Genomic DNA, 26,288 nt, shown 5'->3' with positions numbered 1-26,288 from the left:
TGGATGTGTATTCTGGAGCCCCCTATAACAGCATTCTGGATATGTAGTCTGGAGCCCCCTATAACAGCATTCTGGATATGTAGTCTGGAGCCCCTATAAACAGCAGTCTGCATGTGTGTTACGCCGCCATCTGCCCTCCAGCCCCGGGACACTTACCTCGCTCCTACGCGTGCCGCGGGCCGGGCTCCTCCAGGGTCTCTCCTTCACTTCCGACTTGGCAGGCGCGTCGAGGGTACCAGTGCGCATTCTGCACTCTACCGTATCCAGCGTGCTTCCCAGTGCGCGCTCTGCACTCCACTGTATCCAGCGTGCTTCCCAGTGAGCGCTCTGCGCTCTCCTGTATCCAGCGTTCTTCCAAGTGCGCGCTCTGTGCTCCCCTGTATCCAGCGTGCTTCCAAATGCGCTTTGCCCTCTACTGTATCCAGCGTAATTCCCAGTGCGCGCTCTGCGCTCCCCTGTATCCAGCGTGCTTCCCAGTGCGTGCCCTGCGCTCTCCTGTACCCAGAGTGCATCCTAGTGCATGCTCCACGCTCTCCCATACTCTGCACGCTCCTGTACTCTGCATGCTTTCTCCAGGACTCAGTGTGCTCCTCCGTACTCGCCCTGCAATCTTCGGTTTTTCGCGTGTCTTCTTCCCTAGCCTCCTTAGAGCAGGCCTCCTGGTACCAGCAGTCGTGGTACTTTACTCCCCTTGGCCTGCCCCTGACGCTCCCAGTATAGGGGGTGGTCCTCACTAGGTCAACTCGCCCAGGGTGGGTTGGTATCATGGCCCAAAGGGTCCACTCCAGGAGATGTAACAATGTCTAGACTGGAGCCCCTATAACAGCAGTCTGGATGTGTAGTCTGGAGCCTCTATAACAGTAGTCTGGATGTTTAGGCTGAAGCCCCCTGTAACAGCAGTCTGGATGTGTAGCCTGGAGCCCCCTATAACAGCAGTCTGGATATGTAGTCTGGATACCCCTATACCAGCAGTCTAGATGTGTAGTCTGGAGCCCCTATGACAGCAGTCTGAATGTGTAGGCTGGAGCCCCTATAAGAGCAGTCTGGATGTGTAGTCTGGAGCCCCCCCTACAACAGCAGTCTGAATGTGCAGTCTGGAGCCCCCTATAATAGCAGTCTGGGTGTGTATTCTGGAGCCCCCTATAACAGCCATCTAGATGTGTAGTCTGGAGCCGCATGTAACAGCAGTCTGGATATGTAGTCTGGATCCCCCTATAACAGCAGTCTGGATGTAACACAAACACATGGGCCATGCACACAGTGAACAAGTCTGTAGGACAGTGTTCACACCACCAAAAGACTGAAACACAGAGCCCCCTAAAAATAGCAGTCTGGAAATGTAGTCTCGAGCCCCCTATAACAGCAGTCTGGATGTGTAGTCTGGAGCCCCCTAAAACAGCAGTCTGGATGTGAAGGCTGGAGCCCCCTATAACAGCAGTCTGGATGTATAGTCTGGAGAACCCAATAACAGCAGTCTGGGTGTGTAGTCTGGATCACTCTATAACAGCAGTCTGGATGTGTAGTCTGGAGCCCATATAATAGCAGTATGTATGTGTAGTCTGGAGCCCTTTTAACATCAGTCTGGATGTGTAGTCTATCTGGAGCCCCCCCCGTATAACAGCAGTTTGGATGTGTATGCTGGAGGAGCCCCCTATAACTGAATTCTGGGTGTGTAGTCTGGAGCCCCCTATAACAGCAGTCTGGGTGTGTAGTCTGGAACCCCCTATAGCAGCAGTCTGAATGTGCATGCTGGAGGAGCCCCCTATAACTGAAGTCTGGGTGTGTAGTCTGGAGCCCCCTATAACAGCAGTCTGGATGTGTAGCCTGGAGCCCACTATAACAGCAGTCTAGATGTGTAGTCTGGAGCCCCCTATAACAGCAGTCTGGGTGTGTAGTCTTGAGCCCACTATAACAGCAGTCTGGATATGTAGTCTGGAGCCCCATATAACAGCAGTCTGGATGTGTTGTCCGGAGCCCACTATAACAGCAGTCTGGAAGTGCAGTCTGTAGCCCCCTATAGCAGCTGTTTGGTTGTGTAGTCTGTTGCCTCCTATATCAGCAGTCTGGATGTGTAGTCCAGAGCCCCTTAAAATAGCAGTCTGGAAATGTAGTCTCGAGCCCCCTCTAATAGCACTCTGGATGTGTAGTCTGGAGCCCCTATTACATCAGTCCGGATATGTAGTCTCTAGCCTCCGATAACAGGAGTCTGGATGTGTAGTCTGGAGCCCTGTATAACAGAAATATAGGTGTGTATTCTGGAGCCCCCTATAACCGCCATCTAGATGTGTAGTCTGGAGCCGCATATAACAGCAGTCTGGATATGTAGTCTGGATCCCCCTATAACAGCAGTCTGGATGTGTAGTGTGGAGCCCCTATAACAACAGTCTGGATGTGTAGTTTTGAGCCTCCCTTCCTATAACATCAGTCTGGATGTGTAGTCTGGAGCCTCCTATAACTGCAGTCTGGATGTGTAGGCTGTAGTGTTATGAGCTCATTTTCTGCTCCACCAGTTGAGAGTTCTCCTTCCGTTCTCCCTCTGGTGGTGACAGGAGGTAGTGAGGTTGGTTTAAGTGGTAGTGATCTGCCACCTGATGAGGAGGATAACGATTGGATCTCTGGAGTATCAGACTGGATTTAAGACAGCCGATGCCCTATCCTGGTGCTGGTGATTCAGTCTGCTTCTCAGGTCTTGGACTTCAGCTCTCTTCCAGTCTTCTCAAGTTAAGTTTGTTTTTTGCTAATGTTCACACTTGTGCTTTTTGGTCAATTCAGTTTCTTGTGTGGTCAGCTTGCCCCTGCTGGGGGTATGCTGAACTTCCACTCCTATTTATCTGTATTTGCCAATTTGCCTTTTTGTCCCTTATTAGATTGGCCTCTTTTTGCTCTGTTTCAGAATATTCCAGAGTGCTGATATAGTAGGAGAAGTCTAGTGACTTCAGGGTTAATTTTGCTATCAGACGTGTGGGACATTATTTTGGTAGGGTTTTTTGGCAGATATCAGACAGTGGCTTTCCTTTCCTGTCCTTTCTAGTTAGTCGGGCCCCATCGTTTGCTCAGCCTATTTTCCTGCCTGTGTTTGTGTTTTCATCTTGTTTCACCATCAATACATGTGTGGGGGCTGTCTATTCCTTTCGGGTCTGCTCTGGGGCAGTTAGTTTTCCCTTTTCTTGTTTTAGGTTTATGTAGTCCTCCGGCGGTGACGAGGCGTCTAGGAACATCGTAGGAACGCTCCACTGCTACTATTAGTTCTGTGGTTAAGATCAGGGATCTGCAATCTGCATAGTTACCAACCTCTCTGGTTTTCTGGGACTGAGCTTTTTGTTGTTCCTCCTCATAACAGAATCACCAGCCATACCGCAGATTCTAGGGTACTCAAAAGCAGGGAAAAATTGTTTAAAAGAAAAAGAAAAGAAAAAAAAGTGTCAGAAGGTTTTTGTTTTTTTTGTATATTTTTTCCTCTTTTTTTTTCTGGGGCCGTAGGAGGATTTTTTTATTTTTTTTTCCTAATGGAGATTAAGCAATTGTCTGATCGTGTGGAGCAACTTGCTGCTGAAGTGCAGGGAATTTCCACCTACCTCATTCAGTCACATGCTCCTGAACCTAAGATTCCTACTCCTGATGTGTTTTCTGGGGATTGGTCTAAATTTCTGAATTTTAAGAATAATTGTAAATTATTTCTTGCCTTGAAGCCTAATTCATCGGGGAGCTCTGTGCAGCAGGTTAAAATTGTCATCTCCTTGCTGCGCGGCGATCCCCAGGATTGGGCTTTTTCTCTGACACCTGAAAATCCTAGTTTGACTAATGTGGATGCATTTTTTCAAGCCTTGGGGTTGTTGTATGATGAACCTAATGCCGTTGATCAAGCTGAGAGAACCCTGTTGCCATTAGACCAGGGTCAGGATCCTGCAGAGTTGTACTGTCAAAAATTCCAAAACTGGGCGGTCCTTACTACATGGAATGATAGTGCACTGGCAGCTCTCTTTCGGAAACGTTTATCAGAGACCGTAAAGGATGTTATGGTGGGATTTCCTGTTCCCTCTGGTCTGGATGGCTCTATGTCATTAGCCCTTTAAGTTGATCGGCATTTACGTGAACGTAAAACTACATGGGAGGCGCTGCCACCTTTGAACAAATGTCTGAACCTATGCAATGTGATGGGGTTTTGTCTAGGGTGCAACGTCGGGAGTTTAGAAGGCGTAATAAGTAGTGTTGAGCTTTCCGATACCGCAAGTATCGGGTATCGGCCGATATTAGCTGTATCGGAATTCTGATACTGACTTCCGATACTTTTTTCATATCGGATACCGGAATCGGAAGTTCCCATAAAGCTATTAGCCTGCTCGATTTGATTCAGCCTATGGGAATCCTCAGAAGTGTGGGCACATCCTGCTAGGCATGTTAACTATTGGCATGGCTGGGATTGGCTGCTGAAATGACGTCATCATGATGCGCGGTCTGTGCGCATCATGGTGCGCGGTCTGTGACGACTGCGGGGGGTCTGTGCCGACTGCCGGTGGTCTGTGCGGGCCTGCCGGGGGGCTTGTGCCGGCTGCCGGTGGTCTGTGCGGGCCTGCCGGGGGTCTTGTGTGTGTGCAGGCATCGTCCGATGGGACTACAAGTCCCATCGGGCGATGCCTGCTACACTGACAGTGATTGACACATTAGCCAATGATGGGACAGTAGTAGTCCCATCATCCGGCTAATGTGTTGAATGTAAAAAAAAAAACATACTACATACATACATACTACATACATACTACATACTACATACTACATACATACATACTACATACTACATATATACATACTACATACATATATACTACTTACATACTACATACATGCTACATATATACATACTACATACATACTATATACATACTACATACATACATACTACATATATACTACATACATACTACATACATGCTACATACATGCTACCTATATGCATACTACATACATACTATATACATACTACATACATACTACATATATACTATATTCATACAACATACATATATACTACATACATACTACATACATGCTACATACATACTACATACATATATGCTACATACATACTCCATACATGCTACATACATACTACATATATACATACTACATACATACTACATTCATACAACATACATATATACTACATACATACTACATACATACTACATACACACTACATACATACTACATACATACTACATACATATATGCTACATACATACTACATACATGCTACATACATACTACATATATACATACTACATACATACTACATTCATACAACATACATATATACTACATACATACTACATACATATATACTACATACATACTACATACATACTACATATATACAACATTCATACAACATACATACATGCTACATATATACAACATACATATATACTACATGCTACATATATACTACATTCATACAACATACATATATACTACATACTACATATATACTACATACAACATACATACTACATACATGCTTCATATATACTACATTCATACAACATACATATATACTAGATACATGCTACATATATACTACATTCATACAACATACATACATACTACATACATGCTTCATATATACTACATTCATACAACATACATACTGCATACAACATACATACATAGTACATACATACTACATATATACTACATTCATGCAACATACATATATACTACATACATACAACATGCTACAGACATACAACATACATACTGCATACAATACATTCATGCAATGCATACATAGACATACAGTACATATAACACAGAGTACATACTCACCAATACTTGTCACATTGTTCCCCGAAGCCAGTGTCATCTAAGGAAAAATATGAAAATAACAAACAAGCCATATACTCCCTGATCCGCAGAAATCCACGTGTGTCCCACGCCGATCTCCCATGGAGAGCAGCAGCATGAGCTGATGCGACCGCTCTCTAGGGGCTCAAGGAATCCAGTGTCGGGAAGTAGGTATCCTTCCGCACTGTATTCCTCCGCCACTGTAAAAAATAGTCCCTAGTCTCACTTTTGGCATTGCTGTGTGAAAAAGTTCCCACGCAGCATTTGCCATAAAGTGAGACCAGGGACTATTTTTTTACAGTGGCGGAGGAATACTGTGCGGAAGGATACCTACCTCCCGACACTAGATTCCTGAGCCCCGTAGAGAGCGGTCACATCAGCTGATGCTGCTGCTCTCCACGGAAGATCGGCGTGGGACACTCACTCGTGGATTTCTGCGGATCAGGGAGTATTTGGTGGCTTGTTATTTTCATATTTTTCCTTAGATGACACTGGCTTCGGGGATCAAAGTGACAAGTAATGGTGATTATGTACTCTGTGTTAGATGTACTGTATGTCTATGTATGTATTGTATGAATGTATTGTATGCAGTATGTATGTTGTATGTCTGTAGTATGTTGTATGTATGTATGTGTGTAGTTTATATGTATGTTGTATGAATGCAGTATATATGTAGTATGTATGTTGTATATATGTAGCATGTATGTTGTATGAATGTTGTATATACACTCACTGGCCACTTTATTAGGTACACCTGTCCAACTGTGTGTTAAGACTTAATTTCTAATCAGCCAATCACATGGCGGCAACTCAGTGCATTTAGGCATGTAGACATGGTCAAGACAATCTCCTGCAGTTCAAACCGAGCATCAGTATGGGGAAGAAAGGTGATTTGAGTGCCTTTGAACGTGGCATGATTGTTGGTGCCAGAAGGGCTGGTCTGAGAATTTCAGAAACTGCTGATCTACTGGGATTTTCACGCACAACCATCTCTAGGGTTTACAGAGAATGGTCCGAAAAAGAAAAAAAATCCAGTGAGCGGCAGTTCTGTGGCCGGAAATGCCATGTTGATGCCAGAGGTCAGAGGAGAATGGGCAGACTGGTTCGAGCTGATAGAAAGGCAACAGTGACTCAAATTGCCACCCGTTACAACCAAGGTAGGCAGAAGAGCATCTCTGAACGCACAGTGCGTCGAACTTTGAGGCAGATGGGCTACAGCAGCAGAAGACCACACTGGGTACCACTCCTCTCAGCTAAGAACAGGCATCTGATGGCTCCTTTCAGCAGGATAATGCGCCATGTCATAAAGCTCGAATCATCTCAGATTGGTTTCTTGAACATGACAATGAGTTCACTGTACTCAAATGGCCTCCTCAGTCACCAGATCTCAATCCAATAGAGCATCTTTGGGATGTGGTGGAACGGGAGATTCGCATCAGGGATGTGCAGCCGACAAATCTGCGCCAACTGTGTGATGCCATCATGTCAATATGGTCCAAAATCTCTGAGGAATGCTTCCAGCACCTTGTTGAATCTCTGCCACGAAGAATTGAGGCAGTTCTGAAGGCAAAAGGGGGTCCAACCCGTTACTAGCATGGTGTACCTAATAAAGTGGCCAGTGAGTGTATGTAGTATGTATGTAGCATGTATGTAGTATGTATATACGTAGTATGTATATATGTAGTATGTATGTTGTATGTATGTAGTATATATGTAGTATGTATGTAGTATGTATAGTATGTAGTATGTATATATGTAGTATGTATGTAGTATGTATGCAGTATGTATGTAGTATGTATATATGTAGTATGTATGTAGTATGTATATATGTAGTATATATGTAGTATGTATGTATGTATGTAGTATGTATGTATGTAGTATGTATGTACAGTCATGGCCAAAAGTTTTGAGAATGACACAAATATTATATTTTCACATGATCTGCTGGCCTCTGGTTTTTATGTGTTTGTCAGATGTTTTTATCACATACAGAAATATAATTGCAATCATATTATGAGTAGCAAAAGGTTATATTGACAGTTAGAATGAGTTAATGCAGCAAGTCAATATTTGCAGTGTTGACCCTTCTTCTTCAGGACCTCAGCAATTCTCCCTGGCATGCTCTCAATCAACTTCTGGATCAAATCCTGACTGATAGCAGTCCATTCTTGCAAAATCAATGCTTTTATTTTGTCTGAATTTGAAGGTTTTTGTTTGTCCACCCGTCTCTTGATGATTGACCACAAGTTCTCAATGGGATTAAGATCTGGGGAGTTTCCAGGCCATGGTCCCAAAATCTCTATGTTTTGTTCCCTGAGCCATTTAGTTATCACCTTTGCTTTATGGCAAGGTGCTCCATCATGTTGAAAAAGGCATTGTTGATCGCCAAACTGCTCTTGGACGGTTGGGAGAAGTTGCTCTTGGAGGACATTCTGGTACCATTCTTTATTCATGGCTGTGTTTTTAGGCAAGACTGAGAGAGAGCCCATTCCCTTGGCTGAGAAGCAACCCCACACATGAATGGTTTCAGGATGCTTGACAGTTGGCATGAGACAAGACTGGTGGTAGCGCTCACCTGGTCTTCTCCGAATAAGCTGTTTTCCAGATGTCCCAAACAATCGAAAAGGGGATTCATCAGAGAAAATGACTTTACCCCAGTCCTCAGCAGTCCACTCCCTGTACCTCTTGCAGAATATCAGTCTGTCCATGATGTTTTTCCTGGAGAGAAGTGGCTTCTTTGCTGCCCTCCTTGAGACCAGGCCTTGCTCCAAGAGTCTCTGCCTCACAGTGCGTGCAGATGGACTCACACCTGCCTGCTGCCATTCCTGAGCAAGCTCTGCACTGCTGGTAGCCCGATCCCGCAGCTGAAACACTTTTAAGAGACGGTCCTGGCGCTTGCTGGTCTTTCTTGGGCGCCCTGGAGCCTTTTTGGCAACAAGGGAACCTCTTTCCTTGAAGTTCTTGATGATGCGATAGATTGTTGACTTAGGTGCAATCTTTCTAGCTGCGATACTCTTCCCTGTTTGGCCATTTTTGTGCAGTGCAATGATGACTGCAGGTGTTTCTTTAGAGATAACCATGGTTAACAGAAGAGAAACAATGATGCCAAGACCAGCTTCCTTTAAAAGTGTCCAGTGGTGTCATTCTTACTTAATCATGACAGATTGATCTCCAGCCCTGTCCTCATCAACACCCACACCTATGTTAATGGAGCAATCACTGAAACGATGTTAGCTGGTCCTTTTAAGGCAGGGCTGCAATGATGTTGAAATGTGTTTTGGGGGATAAAGTTCATTTTCTAGGCAAATATTGACTTTGCAAGTAATTGCTGTTAAGCTGATCACTCTTTATAACATTCTGGAGTATATGCAAATTGCCATTAGAAAAAATGAAGCAGTAGACTTTGTAAAAATTAATATTTGTGTCATTCTCAAAACTTTTGGCCATGACTGTATGTAGCATGTATGTAGTATGTATATATGTAGTATGTATGTTGTATGTATGTAGTATATATGTATGTTGTATATATGTAGCATGTATGTATGTATGTTGTATGAATGTTGTATATATGTAGTATGTATGTAGCATGTATGTAGTATGTATATATGTAGTATGTATATATGTAGTATGTATGTTGTATGTATGTAGTTATATATGTATGTTGTATGAATGTAGTATGTATGTATGTAGTATGTATATATGTAGTATGGATGTAGTATGTATGTAGTATGTATGTAGTATGTATATATGTAGTATGTATGTAGTATGTATGTAGTATGTATATATGTAGTATATATGTAGTATGTATGTATTATGTATGTATGTATATATGTATGTATGTAGTATGTATGTAGTATGTATGTATGTAGTATGTATGTAGTATGTTTTGTTTTTTTTTGTTTTTTTACATTCAACACATTAGCCGGATGATGGGACTACTACTGTCCCATCATTGGCTAATGTGTCAATCACTGTCAGTGTAGCAGGCATCGCCCGATGGGACTTGTAGTCCCATCGGACGATGCCTGCACACACTCAAAACCACCGACAGCCGGCACAGGCCCCTAAAAGGCCCATACAGACCACCGGCAGCCGGCACAGGTCCCTGGCAGACCGGCACAGGCCCCCGAGAGGCCCATACAGACTACCGGCAGCCGGCACAGGCCCCCGGCAGCAGGGCTGCCACTAGGAATTTCGGGGCCCCATACTGGCAAAATTTTCGGGGCCCCCTTTAGACTCCGCCCAGGCTCCATCCAGCCCCGCCTCCACCACTCGAACTGTCCACAGTCCCACCGCTCTCTCTTGGATAAACTCCACTTCTCACCTATCACACATTAACAGTTCCCATCACCAGGTCACACATATAGCCAGCAGCTTTTGCTTTGGCCAAAAGATTGTTTTAAGTCGCCACCATAACAGGGTAGACACTTTTGGTCAGGCCCTACTCTACTGTAACCTATTAAATATTTGTTAAAATATGCAATACAATTTAGGTATATTTTTATTTATTTTTCAATTTTTTAAAATGACCAATAATATCACATACAAGGAACAAATACCACCGCACCATGTCCAGACCATAACTTACCACCACATACAAGGAACAAATACCGCTACACCATGTCCAGACCACATATTACCACCACATAGTGACCTATAATAAGACATACAAGGAACAAATACCGCCATACCATGACCAGACCACATATTACTACCATAGTGACCAAATAATATCACATACAACGAACAAATACCACCGCACCATGAACAGACCGCAAATTACCACCACAAAGTGACCAAATAATAGAATATACAAGGGACAAATACCACTGCACCATGCCCAGACCACATATTACCACCACATGGAGACTGAATACTACAATACTGACATTAATTAAAAAAACATAATACTATGACCATAAGAGACATTATACACACAAGATCTGTACTTCGTATGCAGTGTCTGTGTACAGGTAATATAGTGATCAATGACATTATACACAGGAGCTCTGTATATAATGTACAGGTAACACAGTGATCACCGGTGACATTATACACAGGACCTCTGTACATAGTGTCAGTGTACAGGTAACACACTAACTCACCAGTGATGTCTCTAGGTGAAGTCCTTCATCTTTGGTTTTCATCTTTCATCCAGCACAGATCGCCATCATGTCTTCCAGCCAGGACTTGTCTCTGCAGGAAATAACACAGTTATCTAGAGCTCCGCTTGCAGAACACATTACTTATTTTTTCCCAACTTCTACATTACACCACATGAAGAAAAAAAGGCGACATAGTATCACTCTACACAGTAACAGGACCGCCCCCCCATTTACAACAGTATCCTCAAGAAAATAAAATAAATACATCACTGCAGTAATAATATCCCTTAATCAGCCCCTATGGTAATAATATCCCCCATCCTGACCCCCGTGTGTCGCATTCCTGGCTTCAGCCATATGTTCTCCCATCCCACCCTCATCAGTATCCATTCTGCCCCATATGATCTCCCCTCCTGACCAATCTGTCTAAATCGTATCCATCCTGCCCCATGACCCTGCTCCATCTATCTCCAATCATGCCCAGTGTCTCACATTCTGCCCCCTCCTGTGTCTCACTGTCACATTCTGCCCCCTCCTGTGTCTCACTGTCACATTCTGCCCCCTCCTGTGTCTCACTGTCACATTCTGCCCCCTTCTGTGTCTCACTGTCACATTCTGCCCCCTCCTGTGTCTCACTGTCACATTCTGCCCCCTCCTGTGTCTCACTGTTACATTCTGCCCCCTCCTGTGTCTCACTGTCACATTCTGCCCCCTCCTGTGTCTCACTGTCACATTCTGCCCCCTCCTGTGTCTCACTGTCACATTCTGCCCCCTCCTGTGTCTCACTGTCACATTCTGCCCCCTCCTGTGTCTCACTGTCACATTCTGCCCCCTCCTGTGTCTCACTGTCACATTCTGCCCCTTCTGTGTCTCACTGTCACATTCTGCCCCCTCCTGTGTCTCACTGTCACATTCTGCCCCCTCCTGTGTCTCACTGTCACATTCTGCCCCCTCCTGTGTCTCACTGTCACATTCTGCCCCCTCCTGTGTCTCACTGTCACATTCTGCCCCCTCCTGTGTCTCACTGTCACATTCTGCCCCCTCCTGTGTCTCACTGTCACATTCTGCCCCCTTCTGTGTCTCACTGTCACATTCTGCCCCCTTCTGTGTCTCACTGTCACATTCTGCCCCCTCCTGTGTCTCACTGTCACATTCTGCCCCCATGTCCAGCATTCTGCCCCAGTGTCTTGCATTCTACCCCCAGCGTCCACCATTCTGCCCGCAGCGTCCAACATTCTGCCCCAGCTCACAGACTGCCCCCATGTCCAGCATTCTGCCCCCAGCGTCCAGCATTCTGCCTCAGTCTCCAGCATTCTGCCCCAGCTTCGAGCATTCTGCCCCATGTCCAGAATTCTGCCCCAGCGTCCAGCATTCTTCTGCCCCATGTCCAGCATTCTGCCCCGTCTCACAGGCTGCCCTCATATCCAGCATTCTGCCACCAGCGTCCAGCATTCTGTCCCCAGCGTCCAGCATTCTGCCCCATGTCCATTCTGCCCCCAGTGTCCAGCATTATGCCCCATGTCCAGCATTCTGCCCCATGTCCATTCTGCCCCCAGTGTCCAGCATTATGCCCCATGTCCAGCATTCTGCCCCATGTCCATTCTGCCCCCAGTGTCCAGCATTATGCCCCATGTCCAGCATTCTGCCCCATGTCCATTCTGCCCCCAGCATTCCTGCCCCTTGTCCAGCATTCTGCCCCCAGCATTCTGCCCCCAGCATCCTGCCCCCAGCATTCTGCCCCCAGCATCCAGCATTCTGCCCCCAGCATTCTGCCCCCAGCGTCCAGCATTCTGCCCACAGCATTCTTCCCCCAGCATCCAGCATTCTGCCCCCAGCATTCTGCCCCAGCGTCCAGCATTCTGCCCCATGTCCATTCTGCCCCCAGCATTCCTGCCCCATGTCCAGCATTCTGCCCCCAGCATTCTGCCCCCAGCGTCCAGCATTCTGCCCCCAGCATTCTGCCCCCAGCGTCCAGCATTCTGCCCCCAGCATCCAGCATTCTGCCCCCAGCATTCTGCCCCCAGCGTCCAGCATTCTGCCCCCAGAATTCTGCCCCCAGCATCCAGCATTCTGCCCCCAGCATTCTGCCCCCAGCGTCCAGCATTCTGCCCCCAGCGTCCAGCATTCTGCCCCCAGCATTCTGCCCCCAGCGTCCAGCATTCTGCCCCCAGAATTCTGCCCCCAGCATCCAGCATTCTGCCCCCAGCATTCTGCCCCCAGCGTCCAGCATTCTGCCCCCAGCATTCTGCCCCAGCGTCCAGCATTCTGCCCCATGTCCATTCTGCCCCCAGCATTCCTGCCCCATGTCCAGCATTCTGCCTCCAGCATTCTGCCCCCAGCATCCAGCATTCTGCCTCCAGCATTCTGCCCCCAGCGTCCAGCATTCTGCCCCCAGCGTCCAGCATTCTGCCCCCAGCATTCTGCCCCAGCGTCCAGCATTCTGCTCCGGGCCCCCTGGATAGCCGCTCTCAAAAAAAAAAAAAAATTCTTCTTACCTTGTTATCTGGCTGTGCTCCAGCGGCGAGGCTCCCTCCCTCTCCCAGTCCCACGTGGCACACTGACTGAATGAGGAAGTGGAGGAGCAGAGCAGTGTGTGACGTCAGGTGAGGGCGGAGCTGTGGCTGGACCATTGTGCAGGGGGGGATTTCGGCGCTGGCTGGACCATGGTGCGGGGGGGCCTGCCCGAGGGGCCCGGGGGGCCCGGCAGGCGCTGAGTCTGAATTTAAAATAAAGCTGCAGAAGCCTGTATAAAATGTAGGGGGGCCCCAGCGCGGATCGGGCTGCCAGCATGGTCGGGCCCCCCTAATCACCGGGCCCCATACACATGTAAGGCCTGTCATGCCCTGATGGCGGCCCTGCCCGGCAGGCCGGCACAGGCCCCCGAGAGGCCCATACAGACCACCGGCAGCCGGCACAGGCCCCCGGCAGGCCGGCACAGACCCCCGAGAGGCCCATACAGACAGCCGCACAGGCCCCCGACAGGCCGGCACAGGCCCCCGAGAGGCCCGTACAGTCCACCGAGAGGCCCATACAGACCCCGCCCGCACACACAGACACGCACAGTGTCCGCCCACACACCGCCCACAATCTTCCCCCCTCCCGAACAGGCTGTACAAGGCAAGAGAGGGGTTTTTTCAGTTCCGATATTTCTGTCCCATTGACTTGAATGGGACTTCCGGGATCGGAATCGGCAATACCCGATACTTTTTTTTAGATCGGCCGATCCATTCCGATACGATATTTTTCAGTATCGGCTGGTATCGCTCAACACTAGTAATAAGCTGTGTTTTTTCTGTGGAGACGCCTCTCATACTATTTCTGTCTGCCCTAAACGAGAGAAACGTTTTGCACACACATTTGCTGTGGGCAGTATAGAACCTAAGTTCCTTTTGGCAATTACTCTGATCTGCTCCTTGTCCACATGGATTCAGGAGCAGCTCTGAATCTGATGGATTTGGACTTTGCTAAACGTTGTGGTTTGTCCATTACGCCACTGCAGACGCCTATTCTTTTGAGGGGTATTGATGCCACTCCTTTGGCGGAGAATAAACCTCAGTTTTGGACCCAGGTGACAATGCGAGTTACCCCAGACCACCAAGAAAATTGTAAATTTTTGGTGCTGCATAATGTGCATGATACTATTGTTCTGGGGTTCCCCTGGTTGCAAACTCATAACCCAGTTTTGGATTGGAAATCTGTCTCTGTGGTGAGTTGGGGTTGTCAGTGTGTTCTTAGGGACGCTCCTGTTTTCTCCACCTCTCCTCAGTCTCATGATATTCCTGATTATCTGGCTGATTTTTCTGATGTATTTAGTGAGAGTAAGTCTGCGTCTTTGCCTCCTCGCAGGAGTTATGACTGTGCAATTGACTTGATGCCTGGGTGTAATTTTCCCAAGGGTCGGCTTTTCAACTTATCTGTACCCGAACATGATGCTATGCGATCCTATATTAAGGAGTCGTTGGAGAAGGGTCATATTAGACCATCCTTGTCACCTTCAGGTGCTGGGTTTTTTTTGTGGCCAAGAAAGATGGTTCATTAAGACAGTGTATTGATTATCGTTCCCTTAACAAGATGACGGTTAAGTATCAGTACCCGTTACCTCTGATGTCTGATTTATTCTCCAGAGTTAAGAGTGCCTGCTGGTTTACTAAGCTTGACCTCAGGGGGGCGTATAATCTTATTCGCATCAAGCACGGGGATGAATGGAAGACGGCGTTTAATACTCCGGAGGGACATTTTGAGTACCTGGTGATGTCTTTTGGGCTCTCTAATGCCCCTTCTGTCTTCCAGTCCTTTATGAATGATATTTTCCGAGACTTTGTGGATAAGTTTTTGATCATCTGTCTGGATGATATTTTGATCTTTTCTAGTGATTGGGATTCCCATGTGGAACATGTGCGGACTGTGTTCCGGATTTTGAGGGAGAATTCCTGGTTTGTTAAGGGATCGAAGTGCCTCTTTGGTGTACAGAGAATTTCATTTTTGGGATTTATCTTGTCTCCATCGACTATTGAAATGGACCCGGCCAAGGTACAGGCCATTTATGATTGGGTTCAGCCTACTTCTTTGAAGGCTCTCCAGAAGTTTTGGGGTTTTTCTAATTTCTATCGTAATTTTATAGGTAATTTTTCTAGTATTGCCAGACCACTGACTGATCTGACCAAGAAGGGAGCTGATGTGCTGAATTGGTCTCCTGAGTCTCAGCATTTCAGGAGCTTAAGCGGAGATTTACTTCAGCTCCAGTTTTACGGCAACCTGATGTCTCACTTCCATTTCAAGTGGAGGTAGACGCTTCTGAGATTGGTGCAGGAGCTGTTTTGTCCCAAAAAGAACCTGTGACTTCTAAGATGAATCCCTGTGCCTTCTTTTCTCGAAAGTTTTCCCCATCTGAACGCAACTATGACGTGGGGAATTAGGAATTGTTGGCCATGAAATGGGCATTTGAGGAGTGGAGACATTGGTTGGAGGGAGCTAGACATCAATTTGTGGTCCTCACCGATCACAAGAATCTGATTTATCTGGAGTCGGCCAAACGCTTGAATCCTAGACAGGCTAGATGGGCCTTGTTTTTCACGCGTTTTAATTTTGTGGTCTCTTTTCTTCCGGACACTAAGAATGTTAAGGCAGACGCCCTTTCTAGGAGTTTCTTTGCTGATTCTCTTAATGTGACCGAGCCTACTACTATCCTAGGTGAGGGGGTAGTTCTTTCTGCCATTTCGCTCGATTTGAGACACGCCCTGGAGGAATTTCAGGAGGATAAACCTGAGCGTTGCCCTATGGGAAGATTGTATGTTCCTGACCAGTGGAGAAAGAGAGTGATGTCTGAAGTCCATTGCTCTGCATTGGCTGGTCATCTGGGTATTTTTGGTACCAGAGATTTGGTGAGTCGGTTGTTTTGGTGGCCTGCCTTATCTCATGATGTCAGGAATTTTGTACAGTCCTGTGGGTCTTGTTCTCGGTCTAAACCCTGTTCTCGTTCTAGTGGGTTGCTGATGCCCCTGCCGGTGCCCAAGAGGCCATGGACCCATATCTCAATGGATTTTATTTCTGATCTTCCTGTCTCTCAGAGAATTACTGTTATCTGGGTGATTTGTGATAGATTTTCGAAGATGGTCCTTCTTGTACCACTCCCAAAGTTGCCATCTTCCGCTGAGTTGGTACCCTTGTTTTTACAACAGGTGGTTTGGTTGCACAGGATTCCTGAGAACATTGTGTCCGATAGAGGGGTCCAGTTTGTTTTCAGATTCTGGAAAGCCTTTTATTCCAATCTGGGAATTCAGTTATCCTTCTCCTCCGCGTTTCATCCCCAGACCAATGGGCAGACTGAGAGAACAAACCAGACCCTGGAGTCTTATTTAAGATGTTTTATATCTGCTGATCAAGATGATTGGGTCTCATTTTTGCCCTTGGCCGAATTTGCGCTGACCAATAGAGCAAGTTCTGCCACTTTGATGTCACCCTTTTTCTGTAATTTTGGGTTTCATCCTCGATTCTCTTCAGGGCAAGTGGAATCTTCGTCCTGCCCAGGTGTAGACACTGTGGTTGTGAGAATGCAGCAGATATGGGACCAAGTGGTGGATAAGTTGTCACTCTCTCAGGAAAAGGCCCAGCGTTTTTCCAACCGGCATAGGACCATTGGTCCCTGGTTTAAAGTGGATGATATGGTTTGGTTGTCGTCTAAGAATATTCCTATGAAGGTTGCATCTCCAAAATTTAAGCCCAGATTTATTGGACCTTATAAGATTTTGGAGATTCTTAATCCTGTTTCTTTTCGATTGGCTCTTCCAGTTACGTTCAAAATCCATAACGTATTTCACAAGTCACTGTTGAAGGGTTTTGTTGAGCCAGTAGTTCCTGAGGTGGCACCTCCTGACCCTGTATTGGTTAAAGGCAATGTGGAATATGAGGTAGAGAAAATATTGGATTCTCGTTTGGTTAGACGGAGACTCCAGTATTTGGTCAAATGGAAGGGTTATGGCCAGGAGGATAATTCTTGGGTCTCTGCCTCTGATATTCATGCCAATAAATTGGTACGTGCTTTTCACCGGGCCCATCCTGATCGGCCTGGTGGCATGGATGAGGGTTTGGTGACCCCTCCTCAAGGGGGGGTACTGTTATGAGCTCATTTTCTGCTCCACCAGTTGAGAGTTCTCCTTCCGTTCTCCCTCTGGTGGTGACAGGAGGTAGTGAGGTTGGTTTAAGTGGTAGTGATCTGCCACCTGATGAGGAGGATAGCGATTGGATCTCTGGAGTACCAGACTGGATATAAGACAGCCGACGCCCTATCCTGGTGCTGGCGATTCAGTCTGCTTCTCAGGTCTTGGACTTCAGCTCTCTTCCAGTCTTCTCAAGTTAAGTTTGTTTTTTCCTAATGTTCACACTTGCGCTTGTTGGTCAATTCAGTTTCTTGTGTGGTCAGCTTGCCCCTGCTGGGGTTATGCTGAGCTTCCACTCCTATTTATCTGTATTTGCCAATTTGTCTTTTTGTCCCTTATTAGATTGGCCTCTTTTTGCTCTGTTTCAGAATATTTCAGAGTGCTGATATAGTGGGAGAAGTCTAGTGACTTCAGGGTTAATTTTGCTATCAGACGTGTTGGACATTATTTTGGTAGGGTTTTTTGGCAGATTGCAGAAAGTGGCTTTCCTTACCTGTCCTTTCTAGTTAGTCGGGCCCCATCATTTGCTCAGCCTATTTTCCTGCCTGTGTTTGTGTTTTCATCTTGCTACATGTGTGGGGGCTGTCTATTCCTTTGGGGTCTGCTCTGGAGCAGTTAGTTTTCCCTTTTCTTGCTTTAGGTTTATGTAGTCCTCCGGCGGTGACGAGGCATCTAGGAACATCGTAGGAACGCTCCACTGCTACTGTTAGTTGTGTGGTTAAGATCAGGGATCTGCAATCTGCATAGTTACCAACCTCTCTGGTTTTCTGGGACTTAGCTTTTTGTTGTTCCTCCTCGGTGACCCATTCATAACACTGTAGCCCCCTATAACAGCAGTCTGGATATATAGTCTGGAGACCCCTATAACAGCAGTCTGGGTGTGTAGTCTGCATCTCTCTATAACAGCAGTCTGGATGTGTAATCTGGAGCCCCTATAATAGCAGTCTGTGTGTGTAGTCTGGAGCCCCTTTAACAGCAGTCTGGATCTTTAGTCTGGAGCCCCCCCCCCCGTATAACAGCAGTCTGAATGTGTAGTCTGGAGCCCCTATAACAGCAGTCTGGATGTTTAGGCTACAGCCCCTATAACAGCAGTCTGGATGTGTAGGCTGGAGCCCCCTATAAGGGCCATCTGGATGTATAGTCTGGAGCCCTCTATAACACCAGTCTAGATGTGTAGGCTGGAGGAGCCCCCTATAACAGTAGTCGGGGTGTGTAGTCTGGAGCCCTCTATAAGACCTGTCTGGATGTGTAGTCTGGAGCCCCCTATAACAGGAGTCTTGATGTGTAGTCTTGAGTCCACTATAACAGCAGTCTGGATATGTAGTCTGGAGCCCCCTATAACATCAGTCTGGCTGTGTAGTCTGGAGTCTCCTATAACATCAGTCTGGATGTGTAGTCTGGAGCCCCCTTATAACAGCAGTCTTTAGGTGTAGTCTTGATTCCCCTTATAACAGCAGTCTGGATGTGTTGCATTGAGCCCACTATAACAGCATTCTGGGTGTGTAGTCTGGAGTCAACTATAACAGCAGTCTGGATATGTAGTCTGGAGCCCTCTATAACACCAGTCTGGATGTGTAGTCTGGAGCCCCCTTTAACAGGAGTCTTAATGTGTAGTCTTGAGTCCACTATAACAGCAGTCTGGATATGTAGGCTGGAGCCCCCTATAACAGCAGTCTGGCTGTGTAGTCTGGAGTCCCCTATAACATTAGTCTGGATGTGTAGTCTGGAGCCCCCTTATAACAGCAGTCTGTAGGTTTAGTCTTGATTCCCCTTATAACAGCAATCTGGATGTGTTGCATTGAGCCAACTATAACAGCATTTTAGATGTGTAGTCTGGAGCCCCCTATAACAGCAGTCTGGTTGTATAGTCTGGAGTTCTCACTGTAACCGAAGCTGGGTATATTTTTTATAATTTTATTGTTCCCCACTCCCTAGGAAACAGTGACACCAGGAGAGCAGCATGTCTGATATGTGATGCAGATAACTCACCATCAGAAGAGAGCGCGGTGGAGATTTCTCAGTATCTTGACACAACCAAACCTAGGACTATGGATACAGTTATAAATAATGAGGACACTGGTCCTAGTGCACATGAGAATCTATCCCATACTACAGAGGAGGACACTGTTCCTACTGCACATGAGAACCTATCCCATGCTACAGAGGAGGACACTGTTCCTACTGCACATGAGAACCTATTCCATACTACAGAGGAGGACACTGTTCCTACTGCACATGAGAACCTAGCCCATACTACAGAGGAGGACACTGTTCCTACTGCACATGAGAACCTATCCCATACTACAGAGACAGACACTGTTCCTACTGCACATGAGAACCTATCCCATGCTACAGAGGAGGACACTGTTCCTACTGCACATGAGAACCTATCCCATACTACAGAGGAGGACACTGTTCCTACTGCACATGAGAACCTATCCCATACTACAAAGGAGGATACTGGATCTACTGTACATGGTACGATATTCCACCCTACAAAGGAGGATACTGGACCTGCTGCACATGAAAACATATCCCATACTGCAGAGGAGGACACTGGTCCTACTTTACATGAGAATATATCCCATACTACAGAGGAGTATACTGGCCCTACTGTATATGAGAGCATGTCCCATACTACAGAGGAAAATACTGGTTCTACTGCACATAAGAATATATACAATACTACAGAAGAGGATACTGATCCTACTGCACTTGAGAACATATCCCATACTGTGGAGGAGGATACTGGACCTACTCTACATGAGAACATATCCCATACCACAGAGGACGATAATGGTCCTACTGTACAAGAGAGCATTTCCCATACTACAGAGGAGAACACTGGACCTACTGCACATGAGAACCTATCCCATACTACAGAGGAGGATACTGTTCCTACTGCACATGAGCACATATCCCATACTACAGAGGAGGACACTGGTCCTACTGCACATGACAACCTATCCCATACTACAGAGGAGGACACTGGTCCTAATGCACATGAGCACATATCCCATACTACAGAGGAGGACACTGGACCTACTGCACATGAGAACATATCCCATACTATAGAGGAGGATACTGGACCTACTGCACATGAGAACATATCCCATACTACAGATGAGGACACTGGACCTACTGCACATGAGAACATATCCCATACTATAGAGGAGGACACTGAACCTACTGCACATGAGAACCTATCCCATGTTACAGAGGAAGACACTGGTCCTACTGCACATGAGAACATACCCCATATTACAGAGGAGTATACTGGTCCTCCTGCCCATGAGAATATATCCCATACTACAAAGGAGGATACTGGACCTACTGTACATGAGAACATATCCCATACTACAGAGGAGGACACTGGACCTACTGCACATGAGCACATATCCCATACTACAGAGGAGGACACTGAACCTACTGCACTTGAGAACCTATCCCTTTCTACAGAGGAAGACACTGGTCCTCCTGCCCATGAGAATATGTCCCATACTACAGAGGAGTATACTGGTTCTACTACACATGAGAATATATCCCATGCTACAGAGGAGTATACTGATTTTAGCAAAATTGTAAAAGAGAATACAATCTACACAACAACTGAAAGAACCGAGAAAAGTGAAAATACCGCTAAAACTGTAAATAAGCAGAATACAATCATAACTCATTACAGATCAGGCTATAATGAGAGTGTAAATACAATTTCTACTGCACCTGAAAGAAGTGTTCCTATTGTAAATGAGAATACTATCCAAATTACATTTGGAAATACTGTTCCTATGGTAAATAACACATCCCATACTACACCTGAGAGTATTGTACATATAGTAACTAAGATTACTGTACCTATAGTAACTGAGAATACAACCCATAATACAACTGAGGGTAATGTACCTGTAGAAACTGAGGACACAACTCATACTACAACTCAGAGTATTGTTCCCATAGTACCTGAGAACACAACTCATACTACAACTGAGAGCATTGTACCTATAGTTACTGAGAACACAACCCATACTACAACTGAGAGTATTGTACCTATAGTAACTGAGAACACAATCCATGCTACAACTGAGAGTAATGTACCAATAGTAACTGAAAACACAACTCATAATACATCTGAGATTATTGTCCCTGTAGTAACTGAGAAAAGATCCCTTACTACAACTCTGAGTACTATTCTTATAGTAAGTGATAATACAACCCATATTACATCTGAGATTATTGTCCCTGTAGTAACTGAGAAAACATCCCATACTATAACTGTGAGTACTATTCCTATAGTAAGTGAGAAAACAACCCCTACTACAGCTGAGATTATTATCCCTGTAGTATCTGAGAACACAACCCATACTACAACTGACAGGAATGTTCCTGTAGTACCTGAGAAAACAACTCATGCTACAACTGAGATCATTGTACCTATAGTAAGTAAGAATGCCAGCCATACTACAACTGAGAGTATTGTACCTATAGTAACTGAAAATGCAGCTCATACTACATCTGAGAGTACAGTACCTATAGTAACTGAAAACAAAACCAATACTACAACTGAAAGTGTTGCACCTATAGTAACTGAAAACACAACCCATACTACAACTGAGAGTACCGTACCTATAGTAACTAAGAAAGCAACCCATACTACAACTGAGGGTACTATCCATATAGTAAGTAAGAATACAATTCATACTACAACTGAGGGTACTTTACCTATAGAAACTAAGAACATAACTTATACTACAACTGAGAGTATTGTCCATATATTAACTGAGAACACAACTCATACTGCAACTGAGAGTATTGTACCTAGTATAACTCAGAATATAACTCAGTCTACATCTGAGATTATTGTTCCTGTAGTAACAGAGAAAACTACCCATACTACAACTGAGAGTACTGTACCTATAATAACTGAGACTACAACTCATGCTACATCTGAGATTACGGTCCCTGTAGTAACTGAAAACACAACCCATGCTAGAACTGAGAATATTGTACCTATATTAACTAAGAATACATTCCATAATGCAAGTGAGAGTATTGGACCTATAGTAACTGAAAACACAACTCATACTACAACTGAGAGTATTGTAACTATAGTAACTGAAAACACAACTCATAGTACAACTGAGAGTATTGTACCTATAGCAACTGAAAACTCAACCCATGCTACAACTGAGGGTATTGTACCTACAGTAACTAATAATACAGCCAATACTAGAACTGAGAATATGGTACCTATAGTAGCTGAGACTACAATCCACACTACAACTGGGAGACCCATTCCTATAGTAAGTGAAAATTCAATCCATACTGCAACTGAGAGTATTGCACCTATAGTAACTGAAACTACAACTCACAATACAACTAAAAGTATCATACCTCTAGTAACTGAGAATATAACATATACTACAATGGTGAGTACTATTCCTATAGTAAGCGAGAATACAACCCATACTACAACTAAGACTATTATACATATAGTAAGTGGGAATACTGTAACTATGGTAACTGGAAATATAGCCCATACTATAACTAGAAGTACTGTACCTATAGAAAACGAGAATACACGTGAAACTACAACAAAGACTATTGTACCTATAGTAACTAATAATACAACCAATACTAGAACTGAAAATATTGTACCTATAATAACTGAGAAAACAATGCATACTACAACTTGGAGAACTGTTCCATTAGTAAGCAAGAATTTAATTAATGAAACAACTGAGACTATTGTACCTATAGTAACTGAAAATACAACCCATACTACAACTGAGATTATTGCACCTATAGCAACTAAGAACACAACCCATACTATAACTGAGAGCATTGTACCTGTAGTAACTGAGAACACAACACATACTACAGCTGAGAGTATTGTACATGTAGTAACTGAGAACACAACCCATACTACAACTGAGATTTTTCTACCTATAGTAAGTGAGAATACAATCCATACTACAACTGAGAATATTGTACCTACAGTAACTGAGAACACAACCCATACTACAACTGAGATTTTTCTACCTATAGTAAGTGAGAATACAATCCATACTACAACTGAGAATATTGTACCTACAGTAACTGAGAACACAACCCATGCTACAGCTGAGAATATTGTACCTATAGTAACTGAGAATACTGTACCTATAGCAACTGAGAATACAACCCATACTATAACTGAGGATACTGTACCTGTAGAAACTGAGAACACAACTCATACTACAACTCAGAGTATTGTTCCCATAGTACCTGAGAACACTGCCCATACTATAACTGAGAGCATTGTACCTATAGTAACTGAGAATAGAGTTCCTATAGTTACTGAGAACATAACCCATACTACAACTGAGAGTATTGCACCTATAGTAACTGAGAAAACAACCCATGCTACAACTGAGAGTATTGGTCCTATAGTAACTAAAATCTCAACCCATACTACAACTGACATTATTGTACCTATAATAACTGAGAAAACAACCCATACTACAACTGAGAGTATAGTAACAGAGAGCATAACTCATAATACAACTGAGCGTATTCTACCTATAGTAACTGAAATCTCAACCCATACTACAACTGAGAATATTGTACCTATAGTAACTGAGAATAGAACCCATACTAGAACTGAGAGCGCTACCATAATAAATCCGACTAAAATCTATACTGCAATGGAAAGTGAAAATAGCATTCATACTACTGAGAAAACTATTCCAACCAAAAGTGGGAACACAACCAATTCTTCACTCCCAGCTGTTACTGAAAATACAAACCGTACTACAACCGTAAAAACTCATCCGACTGTAAGTGGGACTACAATCCATATGACTGAGGGACCGTCACGTACACTAACTGATGAAACCATCCATCCTACAAGCAAGAGTACCGTCCTTACCACAAATCTGACTACAGTCCACATTTCAGCTCCAACTGATGTTCCCACCACACCAGGTGGGTTTTATTGGCTGTTATTGATTTTTCATCAGCTGTTATTGCTCTGTCACAGTTTGGAATTCACTTACAACTTTATTTTTTCAGTTTGTTTGAACGGAGGTGCTGTCAATGGAACGAGCTGCGTCTGCCCAAAACCCTTTCAAGGCTCTCGTTGTCAATTTTCTGAAGCATCTCTAAATATTAGTAAGTACATTGGGAAGGCTGATAAAATGGTCTAAAAAATGTCTGTGTTCCCTATAGTGACCAATCACACCAAAGCTTTCATTTTATATAGTGTACTTGAAAAACGATAGCTGTGCTGTGATTGGTTGCTTAGGGAAATAAGGTCCATATTCTTTTGGACATTTTTTATCAATTTATATTTATCCTTTGCCCTCTGGCCCAAGGGGGGTATCCCATATTATGGATGTATGCCCAATAGATGAGACAACTCGTTTCAGAATTTAGCCAAGAAAAAATGAACAGCGTTCTGGTGTACTTTAATTTTTGCTGCTTTCCTGTTAACTCTCAGGCTGTGGCATCGTACAACTTCAAACACCCTCCAGTTGATCATCTGTTTTATGAGGTGACCAACACTTATTGGGTCTAGAAATTCACATTGATTGATGAGGGATGAATTGGAATGGGGACAGGATCATCGATCATATTAAACTTGCTCCCATTGTGGCCTTCAAATGGGGGTCATCTTCCAATAGACCTTTGAGACCCCCAAAAAATAACATAGGGTAAGTTATTCTCTCACCTGTTCAAGTTGTGCAAAAGACAAGGACAACACTGTGAAGAACATGTGGTAATAATCAATGGTGCTAACTGCTGCTAAACCCACTCAGCCAGTAAACCTCAAGCTCTTTTCAAGGAAAAGTTGAATTTCAGCATGAAAACAGTCATTTAACCCTTGCCACTGCTGATATATCTGAAGAGCATAATCCAATAAATCTGAAAATGAAACTTTTATTGTACAACGCGTTTTGGAGTCATTCGAACTCTTTAGTTAAATACATATCTTCAGACTCTGAATGGAGGAAAAGTGCAGCGCCCCCTAAGGTCGGGGGTACTTGGTACCGGGCCGGTCAGTTCTTCAGGAGATGTGTCACGGCAGCAGTGACCCGGTCCGTGACCCTGGGCGTGCAATGTAAATAAAAGATTGGGGTAGTAGTTTATGGGGAAATATATTTGTGACGCCACCCGTGGTGTTCGGCAATGACGGTGAAAGCCGACACTGCAAAAGAGACCTCTGGGGCTGTTGGTGAGGCAGCAGAGTTGTTACAGCTCTCCACGGGCAGAGCTAGGCCCAAGGGCAGTTATAGGTGTAAAAGATGATGATGGTGGTTGTGGTGCAAGGCAGGTGATGCAGTAAATAAATCCGAGGACACAGCGGAGTGCAGTTTCCACACTTTTACTCACAGTTCTCCAGTTACATTCCCCAGCCGGGGTGCTGTGTCCTCCAGGTTGGTGGTCCAGCCAGCTCTCAAGTAATTTGGGGTACACCATGTCAGAACCTCCTTCAGATGTTCCTTCCCTGGCCATCTCACTGCGCTGGCTCCCTCCTCTCCTGCCCTGCGCCTTCACACACAGGGTCCCGAACCTACAGCTCTGAATCCTATCAGAAAACATACTCTAGGTCCCCTTGATCCTATACGGCTGCCTTTTCAGCCATTGTGTGCGGATGTGGCTGCAGCACATGCAGATGCTGCAGCCTCCGGTTAGCTAGCTGAGTCCT

The 26,288-nt window shown here is 45.0% G+C and overlaps 1 protein-coding gene across 1 annotated transcript in view; it reads left to right on the top strand.

Moving 5' to 3' along the window:
* LOC141073825 (uncharacterized) overlaps positions 1-26,288 on the top strand; it is a 47,753-nt gene that overhangs the window by 5,125 nt on the left and 16,340 nt on the right. The window contains exons 2-3 of the mRNA XM_073561285.1: positions 19,538-24,565; positions 24,653-24,751. Of these exons, the coding sequence (XP_073417386.1) occupies positions 19,651-24,565; positions 24,653-24,751 (5,014 nt within the window). The 5' untranslated portion in view covers positions 19,538-19,650. The remainder of the gene's footprint in view (positions 1-19,537; positions 24,566-24,652; positions 24,752-26,288) is intronic.

This window comes from Dendrobates tinctorius, unplaced genomic scaffold (genome assembly GCF_039654945.1).
Source record: "Dendrobates tinctorius isolate UK_male_01 unplaced genomic scaffold, ASM3965494v1 ptg000315l, whole genome shotgun sequence".
Lineage (NCBI taxonomy): Eukaryota > Metazoa > Chordata > Amphibia > Anura > Dendrobatidae > Dendrobates > Dendrobates tinctorius.
This window is presented reverse-complemented; position numbering and strand designations above follow the sequence as displayed.